Source organism: Chaetodon trifascialis, chromosome 12 (genome assembly GCF_039877785.1).
Source record: "Chaetodon trifascialis isolate fChaTrf1 chromosome 12, fChaTrf1.hap1, whole genome shotgun sequence".
Taxonomy (NCBI): domain Eukaryota; kingdom Metazoa; phylum Chordata; class Actinopteri; order Chaetodontiformes; family Chaetodontidae; genus Chaetodon; species Chaetodon trifascialis.
Window position 1 is genome coordinate 20407523 of NC_092067.1, and position 13071 is coordinate 20420593.

At 40.6% G+C, this 13071-nt stretch overlaps 1 protein-coding gene across 5 annotated transcripts in view; it reads right to left on the minus strand.

The window, feature by feature from the left end:
- The window catches only part of lrp1bb (low density lipoprotein receptor-related protein 1Bb), a 238565-nt gene that overhangs the window by 27315 nt on the left and 198179 nt on the right, over positions 1 to 13071 (minus strand). For 4 of the 5 annotated variants that reach the window (XM_070975443.1, XM_070975442.1, XM_070975439.1 and 1 more), the window contains exons 58-67: positions 9242 to 9423; positions 8849 to 9048; positions 8267 to 8455; positions 7976 to 8124; positions 7625 to 7718; positions 7203 to 7319; positions 6432 to 6551; positions 5411 to 5530; positions 1584 to 1700; positions 33 to 143 (exon numbers count right to left, since the gene is read on the minus strand). In XM_070975443.1, the coding sequence (XP_070831544.1) occupies positions 33 to 143; positions 1584 to 1700; positions 5411 to 5530; positions 6432 to 6551; positions 7203 to 7319; positions 7625 to 7718; positions 7976 to 8124; positions 8267 to 8455; positions 8849 to 9048; positions 9242 to 9423 (1399 nt within the window). The remainder of the gene's footprint in view (positions 1 to 32; positions 144 to 1583; positions 1701 to 5410; positions 5531 to 6431; positions 6552 to 7202; positions 7320 to 7624; positions 7719 to 7975; positions 8125 to 8266; positions 8456 to 8848; positions 9049 to 9241; positions 9424 to 13071) is intronic. The other variant, XM_070975440.1, reaches the window with a different exon arrangement.

Here is a 13071-nt window from a genome sequence, read left to right on the forward strand (position 1 = left end):
TTTTAAGAAAGTGGTACACATATCTCAAACACTGGCCTCATCTGAATTATCCAGGCAGTCATAGTCTCCATCACAGCGGAATCTGGAGGAGATGCAGTCCCCGTTAGCGCAGGCGAAGTCCTTGTGATTACAGGTGACTGGCTCTAAATTGAAAAAAATAAAAAAACAAAATCATGACAAACGGCATACACAGCAAACATACATCCCCTGATGCTGTTATCGGCCAAATGCTCTGTAATGCTTTGGCAAAACCATCGTTTCAGCTAATTAAGTCATTCTGTATTTGAAGTGCAGAAACTGGCAAAACTGATCAAGATGTAAATACATTCATTGCTGCTTTCAAAATGGTGGGGGCAACATACTCCCTGAAGTCAAAAATCTTGTAGCTGCCATTTAGTGCAAGTTTGTCCCTGAGGACAATATTAGGGCGCAGCTAACAGCTGCATCAGATCCAGTGTCTGGGCCCTCCCCTTGTTATCATGGACTGTTAGCTAGCGCAGGGTGTGTGTTATGAGTTGTGCTGCAACAGAGACTCCCAGCAGGCATTGCAGCAAAATCTGATTTGCAGCCTCTTTGCTGTCTGCTGGTCCACCTGCTTAATTCTCTGCCATCCAACACTTGACTGGTTTTTATTTGCATTTTAAGTGACATTAATAGGTATGGGGAATAAGCACCTGATAAATCACACAAATGATGCATACACAGCAAAAACACACAGAAGGCATGCACATACTCATATGATGTACTCAACAATTCCTCTCTCTCTCTCTCTCTCTCTCTCTCTCTCTCTCTCACACACACACACACACACACACACACACACACACACACACACACACATACACACACACGCACGCACAAAAGTTACAAGACCTAATGAGGTGGGTTATCAGTGTCATTTCATGAGTAAATAAAAGGGTTGTTGCTTATTAGCGTGCATATTAGTAGCATATTTGCTCTGTTATTCATTATAACGCACCTATTAATGCCTTATTCTGGGATTTAGGATTAGGGTTAACTTATCAGTATCATAATTCATGTACAACAAGGTCCTAACTTACTGTCAGTGAGCACTAATTAGGAGGTGAATGAGGGAAAACTCTGTTAAAGTCTTAGACTTTGAAGAATACAGTCACGCAGAACAAGGCATTAAAAAATGCTTCATAATGACCAATAAAGAGTTAATATGCTACTAATGGTGAATACCTTAATATAAAGTGTTACCAAATAAAAGTGATGATGAATATCTAAAAAAGGGGAACATGTGCCTGGTAAAATACAGAGATGATATCAAGAGTTCAGGAGTCTCACAAAAATTGCATAGATAATAAGAGTATGCTTTTAAAGAGAGAGTTGAGCCTGGCAGACTCGATAGTGGGAAACATTTCCCAGCGTGTACTGATAAAAAGTGTATGTGCAAGTGACTGAGAGAGAAAGACAAAATGAGGTGTTAGGGGGGTTGCGGTGGTAGGAGGGGCACTCAGGTGTCCAATTCTTCACTGCTTAAGTGTGTGTAGAACGTCAACAGTGTATATGAAGGAACAAACTGAGCTGACAGAAAGTGAAGTGAGTCAGATACTCACTGCAATTCTCCTCGTCTGAGTTGTCTCCACAGTCATTCTGGCTGTCACACCTCCAGTGGTCTGGGATGCAGTTGTTATTCTCGCAGTGGAATTCATGAGGTCCGCAGGTCTTTTCATCTTTTTCATCAGGAGCAAACAAACATGAAGATGAAAATGGCTTCAAAGAGCATGAATATTAATAGTGTGCGAGCTATCATATTTTCTACGTGTAATCATCATTTCCTCAGGGTTTCCCTTAGCAACTCTGACACTGAGTTCAAAACACAGTATGCACTCCGGAGGCAAACACACCGTAAGATGAAATACCTGACTGTGCTACCAATAATCCTCAGCAGAATTTGTGACAGGAAGTTGGCAAGATTGAACTTTCTTCAAAAAAGCATCCAAGAGAATTTCTGAACACAACAAATGCTGAAGAATTAGATAATGGCTTTGTTATAAACAGAACCCAAACTGTGTCTCTGCGTCCTGACAGTGATGTATTGATATTTTAAATGTCATCTCTTTCAGAAAGTGACAGCGCCTTCGTTGCTGTCCTGATATCAGCTCACCATTTCTTTGTCTTTAATATTATTCATTTGAATATAGCAACTATTATTTAAAATGCCAAACTTGATATTTAGGTGTCAGATGTCTCTCTGTTGTAAAAAGAAAGATCATTTTACAACAGAGAGACATCTGTTACTGAATATCATCATTCGCATTTTAAATAGAAAGAGCTTTTCTTAAAAAAAAGACCAGATGATTATTTTATAGCCATGTTTCTAGCTTTAAGAGGACACTGATCTCTACAGTTTAAAATGAAATATGTAGAGAAAAGTAACAATAATGAGCACTAATCATCTTGTGCACAAGGTGTGAAAACACTGCATACCTTTAACACATAAGCCAAAAGTAAATATGATGGCAAGACTTGGATCAAAACCAAGGTAATGCTTGCTACTCAAAATGTCAAGCCTGATAATCAGAGAGAAAAATTCAGAAAAACAGGTGATTGAGATTCACAGGTCTGGATCCGAGCTACAAAATGTCACCACAAAATGCAAAAAATGGCATTTGAGAGTCTTATTTTTTGTCTATTTTTTTGGTGTGTTTGCTCTCTGAACTGAATCTGCTTGCCTGCTTGTGTCAACAGTGGATTGCAGTTGTTGAAGGAGGACCTGAAGCATTTCAGTCTTAAAACCAAATTGGGCATGCTGGTGTTGAACATTAACGGCCACATTTGGTATTATCCACAATATCTGCATTTGTTTCAAAGGGAACAGATGCCTTGATATTTCCTCCAACACCTCTTCAGAATGGGTTTTCAAAGTCAAACTGAGAGCCTCCTTTTAAAAAGTCATTTCAGTGCAGACATCATCAGGGATAATGGCCAACGTAACGCTGTTATCAGTTAGAGAAGAGATGCGTCAAAAGAGGAGGGTGGCAGATTCTGCCTGATCTCTTTCCAACATGACAGCAGGAGGAGAGAATCAGGAGGGAAAGTGAAGTGCAGCCGCAGAACACACGAGGCAGCAATTCATTAGCAAGCAGCTCAGTCACTTACAGCATATAAAAGATGTGACACAGGAAAAAAAGCAATATTTCCCTGCCAAGTCAGAGCTCATTACGGTGCTAACGAGCAAAACTTCCTTTAACAGTCTGAGGTAATTCAAAGTGAAAATAAAATATCTGTAAGGCAGCGTTAGCGCTTTCGTGTGCACCAGAGTGGTGAGAAGTTTTTCGGCGATGAAGATGCTGACGAACACTGCAGATAATGCAGTTTGAGGGGCCAAAGCCAAACATCAGTAAACTACAAAGTGGGACAAACATTTACCCTATATTACATCAGGGTCTTCTCAAGTTAATTGACATTAAAGCAGCAGCAAATCATCCACATGAAGCCAATCTAAAATTACAGAGGAACCTACAGAGAGAAGGTGTGAAGCATCAAACGTTAAAGCTTGAATACTCTTTTAATAACAGTCAAATCGAGCATTGTGCAACTCGCATGTACTGCTGACAGCCAAACGTCTTATTCTAATGTAACACCTATCATATGAAGCAGCAACACCTGGCACAAACACACACACACACACACATACTCACGCTTGTGTAGGCACGCATATGTTTGTTTGGTAGGTGACACATATCACCTCCTATAGCCTCCTCCAAAAAAAAAAACACACGTACAAACATGCTGACACGTTTACAAAAGCATCCTATTGTGCGACTATTCTCACATTCAGCTCGTTTATGAAAAAAATATCAATCCAATGCTGGTACAAACTAAAAGCCTCTTCATGTATTTTAGGGCATTCAGTACACTATATGCTGTGGGCATGTGCTTCAGTGAATTACATTGTGACTACCAAGTTGAGGCTGGTGACAACAGAGCAGGGAGTTACAGGAGCAACAGTAGTGGAGCTGTGATCCCACACATGCAATAGAAAAGCAGCCTGGCTATGACTGATTTATGGATGGTCTCTGTTTTCACACCAGACATCATTTAAAGACAGACAGCTCATCAGGATGAATGACAAGTACTGGAGAGTTTGACCAACTTGAACCATGAGAGAGGAGGATGGGGCTGAAAGCAGATATACACTAGAAAAGCAGTGAAAGCTGACATGTTTGTACAGGATAAGCATTCAATTCAAGCATGCAGTAATACACTGGTGTCACATTATCACACAGACTTAGGGGCCAAAGTAGGCATATTTTTTGTACATTGTAACATTTATTATTACACATTACTGCCTGCAAATGACCAACAATGTGCCACTGATTTGTGTCCTTGGGTATGTGTGACTGCTTTTGCCTCTTATGTTCATCTATCTGTAGCATTCCACTTCCATACTCCTGCATGACTCAGATGGAGTCCATAAACAGCTGCTCTTTTTTGCTGGTGAAGAGCTGTATAGGTGCAAACAGACATTTGTTCTCAGTATTATTCATTTCAAGTCTCCAATACTGTCACATCAACAATAATTCCAAAAGTTTGGGGACGTTTTGGTATTAGTAGAAACCTCAACAGCAAATTAAAAGAATGATGAAAAGGGTAGATTCTTAAAAAATAATGGTAATCAGTCCTCCTGGGATGAGTGGTGGACTGGTGCTTTGGTTTAAGATATCTCAGAATTAGCATTTTTATTAAGTCTGAGCAAAGTATTTAGAGACAACAGGGGGTGTGATGCATAAATAAGATATCTTGTCCATATATGAACAATATAGGGAACAAACTAAGCTGACAGCTTGCATCATCTTCCACAACTCAAGATGTCTTTGATCTTTGAAAATTTCAGAAGGAATGGTGGTTTCATCTGTCTTATTGCTATTGGAACAGGACAGTGGAACAGGTCCAATGTCTTATCTCTATGTGATAAAATTTTATAGAGCTTTGCATTATTGTGGAGTTGTCTTGATCGAAGAATCCTGGCTCCTTACGGAGGCACATCAAGCAAATATAACCCTTTTTCTACTGCGGAAGAAAAAGTTTTCCAAGGTTGTGCCCAAGTAACAACAGTTTTGTGGCATTGAGAACAAACTCATTTTGATTAATTGTGTGTGTTTGTGTGTGTGAAGTCCGTATTCAAACATGACAGCTGCTAAGAATGCCTGGCAAACTGCGATCATAATGCTGAGCTCTTATTGACGAAAGGGACAGCTGTCCTTCATGGCATTCTCCCTCAGCACAATGAGACAGGCGGTGAGAACAAGCAGAAAGACTGAGTCAGACCAGAGTGAAGCCAAGCGTAAAATTAATTCAGATTAAATCAGATTCTTCCCACTTTAACTGAAAAATAAGTGAGGTGTGATTTATGGTTAAGTGGGTTTCCACAACTCACCGCAATTAGCCTCATCTGACCCGTCTGCGCAGTCAGGGTCCTCATCACAAACCCACAGTTTGGAGATGCAGTGCATGGAGGCCTTGCATTGGAACTGGTCTGGGGAGCAGGTGCTTTCAGCTGTAGGCAGAGAGACAGGTAGAGTCTATGTGTGTGAAAGAGGAAAGTAATCCATATCATTACCGTGGCAGAAATCTGGATTTGTAGAAATAATCTGTATAATCTGATCAATCATTTCCACTACATTGCTATAAGAACTGGTGAGGAAGGCATTCATTTCTCCAAAACACTTGGTGTATATATCTACCTCACGTACCTTTTCAGTGTTTGGGTATAACAAGGTTGCAGTTGTTGCTTGTTATAAAACCTGACATTGTTTCAGACAGCATTTTAATTCCAGTGGTGCAGTGCTCATTACAAAAGTGCATTCAAAACCACATCCAATCATTCTGGAAGTCTAAGAAGGGGTGAAGTAATTAATGTCACTTTAATTAAAACGTTTTTTTTAAATCTCTTTCTCCTCCTGAAGTTGTTGCCCCCCCCCCCCAATAGACACACACACACTCTCAGCCCTCTTGCAATCACATGCAAGACAAATGTAGCAGCCTGAAAGAGTTGAATGGGGTTTGATATTCTGATGAGTTGCATCATGGCAGAGAAAATCTGCTCTTATCCTTTGTGTGATTCAACATCTAATCCCTTTTCACGGGAACTGGCCATAACACAGGTTGCCTTTGGAATACGTAATGAAGACTATGGTCTCATATAGTCTGTCCGAATACACAAATAAACTAACCATGTCCAAAACTACTACTAAGGTGAATTAGCTTATCCACTAGATTATGTCTTTAAAATGAAAATATCAAAAACCTGACATAAGTGACTTTTATCTCAGTTTTTGCTGCAGTGTTGGGGCAGACTAATCAAACTGGAAGATACTCATAAACTACTCCATCTAAAAGCTCAGTGAAGTCATTTCTAAGACAATGAGTCTGAAAGTAGTAATGCAGGACAGCCTTACGGCAGTCCGTCTCGTCCTCTCCGTCACCACAGTCGTCCTGACCGTTGCAGCGCAGGTTGAGAGGGATGCATTTCTGTTTCCTGGTGCACTTGAACTGGCCTGACAGACAGATGTATGTCTCTGAAAGAGAAAACAGGTAGGAGCAGAGGGAGGTTACATCAATAAGAAGTGCTGGGAGTCCAAACAAAGCAAAGCATCAATAACACTGGCACTAATGCTTCCACCTACAATATAGCCAGTTTCTGAAAAGGTTTCCTGATAAAGGTTTCCTGATAATGAAGCATTTTACATGTGTGTTTTATTGCAAATGGCTGCAGGTAATTATTAGTCTGATTATTGGATACTCAGCTATTTTTTCAGTGAATTGATGGTTTAGACTATGCATTTTTAACATACACGGAAAATGTGTTTCTTTTTTTGCCTGACAAATAACCCACAGTCCAAAAATGTTCAATTCAAATCACAAATACTCATATTTGAGAAGCTGGAAGCAACAAATATTTGGCATTTTTACATGATGAATTATTCAAAGAATGAATTATCAAAACTGGTTCTGATTAACTTTCTGTTGATCAACCACTTAATTTATCCACAAAGTGTTTTACAGCTAAATAGTACCAACAAGAAAAAATCTAAAAAGATATGACAGCCCTGGACACACTGATTCTGTAAGTGAGACAGGTCTCTGGGAAAAAGAGGTAACGGTGCACAAAATTAAAAAAGAGCCTCTAAGATTTCCAACTTAAACAGTAATAGCTGTTCCATCTTTACCACAATTGGCTTCGTCTGAGTTGTCACCACAGTCATTTTCTCCATCACAGATGAACGGAGGAAGAGCACAAAGGCCAGTGCCACACTGAAAACGCCCAGGCTGACATTTGAATTCCGCTGTTGGAAAGGAAATCACAAGTATATCTCAGGGTGCACAATTTAACAGTTCACTCAGAGTACAGGAATAGCTGCAGAACATTGTGTACCAAGGCAGGAACAGGTGGTGAAATGCTAACCATGTCAACAACAACAACAACAAAAAAAGCAATTACACTGAAATTAAATAATCAGTGAAGACGGAAACTTAAGCCCCTTCAGTTCCAATTCAATTTCAATATCCCTCAAAGCTCACCGAGATAACATATGACTTCCTTTGGTGTAGCATTATTTTAAAGCCAACCTTGGAATAACATGACACTCACGGCAGTCAGCAGGTTCGTCTGATCCATCCCCACAGTCATCTACTGTGTCACACTTCCACCAGAAAGGGATGCACTCATCTGTCCCGCAGCGAAACTATTAGCGCCGAAAGAAAATGCAGAATTTGAAGTCAACATGAATACTTGACTCTCCCTTTTAGCTTCAACATTCTTCAAAGCCAAAGTCAAAATCAATACACAACCATTTCCTAGGACCTACAGTACATGTCAGAAGAGGAAAGCATACGAGAGTAAAGCAATTTGCCTTTAGGGGGAAAGTACTGATCAAGAAAGAAAAGCAACAACATGGTCAAACTAAACATAGAATTGGGAGGGAAGAGAAGAGTAGCTGACCTGACTGGAGGTGCAGTTGGAGAGGCAGGTTTTATTGTCAGCAGCCAAGTAAAAATTAATGGGACAAGCACATTTGTGCTCCCCACCAGGGGATAGAAGACACAGGTGGCTGCATCCTCCGTTTGCAATCTGACACTGGTGTTTGGGTACTGTACAGAAGGACAGAAGTACGTATCTGAGTTCATGCTGTATTACACAAACCATTTCCTTCTTAACACCATAAAGCAGGCCAATAACAACTGCTCGGCATGGGAGGATAGAATGGACACGAGTGCCAGATGGACTTCATACCTTCAGGCTGGCGCAGGGAGTGGTAGACCTTGATGGATTTGATGGCTTGCCAGGAGTTGAGGAGCTCCATCCCTTGAGCGCCGGTTGTCTTGTGAGCACGTCGTAATGATTTGGACTTCCCATCCGTCCAATAGACAAAGTCCTCAAACAAAGTCAGGGCCATTACCCCTTGGATGTGATCATAGGATACTGGAGAGGGACAAAAGGCCATGGCAAGCCCCAATTAAATTCTCTTTTATTCAGTTTAGCAAACTGGGTAATGCTAATTGTGTGGCACTTGTAGTACAAATTCCCTTAATAATTTACAGAAACAAGGGTTGAAACATCCATTCAGTCACATTCAGAACAGATGATTGCAAATATTTCCCCTTGAATTTCTATTACCCTGTGCATCATCTTTAAATATCCAGTAGACATTCATTCATCCTTACAGCCTAAGAGAAAGTAAGATTTGGAGCAGGGAGAGCTGTTTCTAGTCTTTTTGCTAAGCTACTTTAAGCTAAGCAGCTGCCGTCTGCAGCCTTATATTGAACAGACAGACACAGAATGGGATCAATCTTTTCAGCTAACTTTTAGTCTCACCTTTGCGTCTCTGGGTGCCATCCATGTTAGCAAGCAGGATGTGGTTGTCATCTGCCCAGTAGAGCCTCTTATTGGTATAATCAATAGTGAGAGCAGTGGGACTATAGATCTCTGTGTCAATGATAACCGTTTGCCCTCGGCCATCCATGCCAATACGTCCAATGTGAGGAGGTTCACAGCAGTCTACCCAGAACACGTACCTAGTCAGAAATACAGCAGTTTAAAGAGCGATGTTCAGCAGCCAAACATGGATAAAAAAAATAAAAAATCATTCCTCAAACAAGACAGTCAAACAGTTTCAAGGTTAAGCACTGGAAAAGAGCAACTCTATCCCTATTCTCCCTAAAGCTGTGAAATCGATGCTTATTAAGAAAACCACCATAACATACTTACCCTGCCTGAGGGTCCAGTGCTAGATCAGAGGGGTTCTTGAGGCCAGAACTGATCAGAATGGTCGGGTAGAGGCCATTGGCTTTTGACACCTCCAGTGTTTTCCTTTCTGCATCACACCAGTACAGATTTTTTCCTATCCAGTCCACTGCTAAGGCGCTGGGCACTGCTGTTCTGTGGACTATCTAGTGACGCACAGACAGAAAGATCAGTTTCAGTATGGAGGTTTGTCTATTGCACCTTAGAATTGATTTAAATTCTTCCATGGATGATGTAAAGAACTACTAAAAACAAATTTCACAGATGTAAAGCGTGTAAAGAACAAACCTTTTGTCACATTGGTTGAAATTGTCTTTACATCCCAAAAGCAATCAAATAAAATGCTCTGTTAAAAAAAAGCCCAGTGTCTGTGGCTGTCACAGACCTATAATGACTCAATCCAATCATTTTGTTTGGCCAGAATGAAATTATTAAATGGCTCAACTGCCTTTCCACCCACACGCTCTCTGCCGGCAGACTCATTGCACATGACAGGACTCTTCCACAAGGCTCAGCAATATATCTGCCGAAGCTTTAGTGAGCTAGTCACGCAAGAATGGCAGAGAAACGCGGCCAAAATTTCAAGTTCCACTTCTACCTGCAACAGCTTGCACAGTCAAACAAAGCAAGAAAGACAGAAGAAGAAAGGCTACAACCAAAAAGAGGTCAAACCAGAGTCAACATCAGTGTGGCTTTTCAAGGAGGGGTTGAAGGACCTGAAGAGACACCACGGTTGCTATATTTCTCTCAGACAGGCGATTATCTGGTTTGATTTTGTTTTTGGGGTGTCATGCCATGTTTGTTGCTTATGTTCATTATGATAATGTTAGGTGAATGATACATGGGACAGTTGGATAAACAGTGATACACCATGCTCTTCTCCCTGACACTCTCTCGTGGACCTATCCTCCAGCATTCAGGCAGCGTGCATTCATGTGTTTTGGGGGAGCGGTTGTGGCATGAAGGGAGGGGACACTTTCAAAGCTACAGCTAAAATGAACATTCTTTTGATGAGTGATGCAGATTTGTTTGAGATCTGGTCTACATGAGTTGCCAAAGCTGCAAAAGGGCACTACAGGATGATCACTGATGACCATAACTGCAGAGCAGAAGCTTTTTTTTTTTTTTTTCCAAATAAATGCGTCACATAAGGAACACTGTGTCAGATGAGATTAAAATGCTGCAGCCAAAACTGGCTTGGAAAGACAGATGATGTTTGTTTAAGTTGAGTACATTTCAAATGTCACTTATTATTGAGGTCTGCTGTGTGTGTTTCTTTTACTTAGTTTTCATGTTTAGTCATGTTTATGTGTGCACAGTATTGCCTATGGCTTTAGCAGTCTATTTGTTTTCCTTTCATATTTCATGATTTGATGGAGCTCAGGATTCTGGTGACACCTGCCTTAATGCAAATGATTTCACTCAGACTCTATGCGAAAGAGTTTACTGGTCTGGTGTGAAGAAAAGCACAGTAGTTTGTGCACTTATTGTGTCAGACCGAGGAGCTGTGTCTAAAGACTTTACTAATTAATTAAGGTACTAGTGTAGTTTGACCCATGCATAATTATGCATAGCACATTTCTCAAATTAGAGAGTGCAGATGGAGTGCACAAATCATTCCTGCTGCTATATGACTGCTACAGTTGCGGCTGGCATGAGTAAGAATATAATTAATCTAACTCAGTACTTGTAGTGACTCCTATTCACATTCAAATTGTATTTTTGAACATTTACAACTGAGCTCGCTGCTGGTTTGGATCACAGTGAAAAAGCCAATGTCCACAAGACACAAAAGCTACAGTCAATGTGCATGAAACATTTCTTTTCTGGCATTTTGAAGAGAGTGCCTCCACCAGCTAAAGCTCTGAATTCTGCTCTTTGCACTTGTGTGTGCAATATGAGGTGGTCTGACCCAGTGAAAACGCAGATGCAATTTCATGCAAATGTAATGAAAAAATAAAACTGCACTGTGCCTGATCTGTGCGAACACACACTAAGCTGCACCACTTCACCCACCTCAATTCAATAACCAAACAGTGCAGAATTCTGTATATTTCTTCAGAAAACATTAGCTAAAATACCCTTTTTATGAGTATTCATTACTTGTGGAAATGTAAATACTGTAATTAAAGCAGGATGGGTAGGGCGGAGGGCGGCAGAGAGACACTCCTTAATGATCTTGTTCTCATCTCATTCTGCTCATCTCAGTGAGACATTTGGTTAAAATATATGTGAAGTCATTTAACTGAAGTAAACAAAGTCTAGGAACTATCTAGGAACTCCATCAATATCCCCAAGATAGTCTTGCCTTTTTAGTTTGCAAAAGCAGTTGTTCAGAATAAACAACGATTGAGCCAGCTGGCAGATAAAGCCAATGCCTTTAATATACCCCTTTAACAAAAAGAAAAAAAAATCCCAGCACCCATGCAATCTGTGATCAAGGAACATGATGTGCTTTGAAGCCTTTTCTGTCATCATTTGTAAGAAAATATATCGTCTGGGCAAAAGACTAGGCTGTCCCCTCCATAGTAATTTGGGCCAAACTGAGCTTAAAACAGTCACTTAAATGTCACTTATTATGCAGAATTTTCCACCAAAACTGTCTCTTCAGGCAAAAAGGAGCTGATACTTCATATAAAGTCCCCCTGCTTCACTTTACCCATAGCACCTCACTGTATTGATTAAAAACCATAGTTTCATGTGGAACTGAAGGTTAACTTGGGAGGAATGTCAGTGTTTGAATATGGCTCATCAAAACATAAAGACCAGATGAATCCAGAGTATGTTTGATATATGCAGTCACCTTGGGCTGACACAAACTGTTATGCCTTCAGCCAATTGAATAAAAACATGTTTATACAAAACTGAAATTTTCTTCAGAAGGCTCATCAAAGGTATTGATGTTTTGTTTTCAAATTTATAAATGGCCATTTTTTTGCCACTATAGCAAAATGTAACAATGACTCTTTCAACAATGATGGCGTAGCACCGAGTGTGGACACAGATACATTTACTTTTGGATGTTGAAGGTCCAACTAAATCCACCTGCGGCTACACTTCACTGGGGTGAAACCAATCATTAATGCCATGGTGGCTGTTTTCTATCAGCTGTCAAACGCAAAATCAGTGACATCTGTGACACCAGTGTTTGCATTGCCAGAAGTGTTAACTGCAAAATGCATCAAATGTCAACCCAAAGAGTGCAGTGCAACAGCAGTTCACTCATAAAATCAGATGAAATAATGAAAATAAAAGACCACAATCTGAAACTAAACTACACTGTTTTAATTAAACATGATTCAATTAATCTCTGTCTTGGTGAGATAAAAATCCTATCAGGAAAATCCACAGAAATACTTTCTACTCCCAGTCTTTCCTTGCTCATATGGCGAGCCTTTACCAGTAGCACTGGATATCAGTTGCTCTTTTAATTAACCAAATGTGAGAAGCTCCCTGCTCTGTGTCTCAGACAGTTTGTCCTCTTGCTAAGCTGTGGCAGTGGCTCAAACAGAGACTGTGGAAGTAATTGAGCTGAATGAGCCTAATGCCCCCCACACACCAATGCTAATGAGATGTGGGATGGGGGCCCAGCAGGTGTTCTGCTGACGTCCCAGTGTCCCCCATGTCTGGGCTCCGATCCCATGACCCAGACAAACCTTGGTGATTACACCAGAGAGACCCATTGTATCATTAGGCTTGTTCCATTTATCTGAAAGCCACTGGTGATATTCCAATTATCACTAAAACGCATTCATTGTTGTAAAGCTAGCAGGCCCTTGGCTGCAGACAGAAAA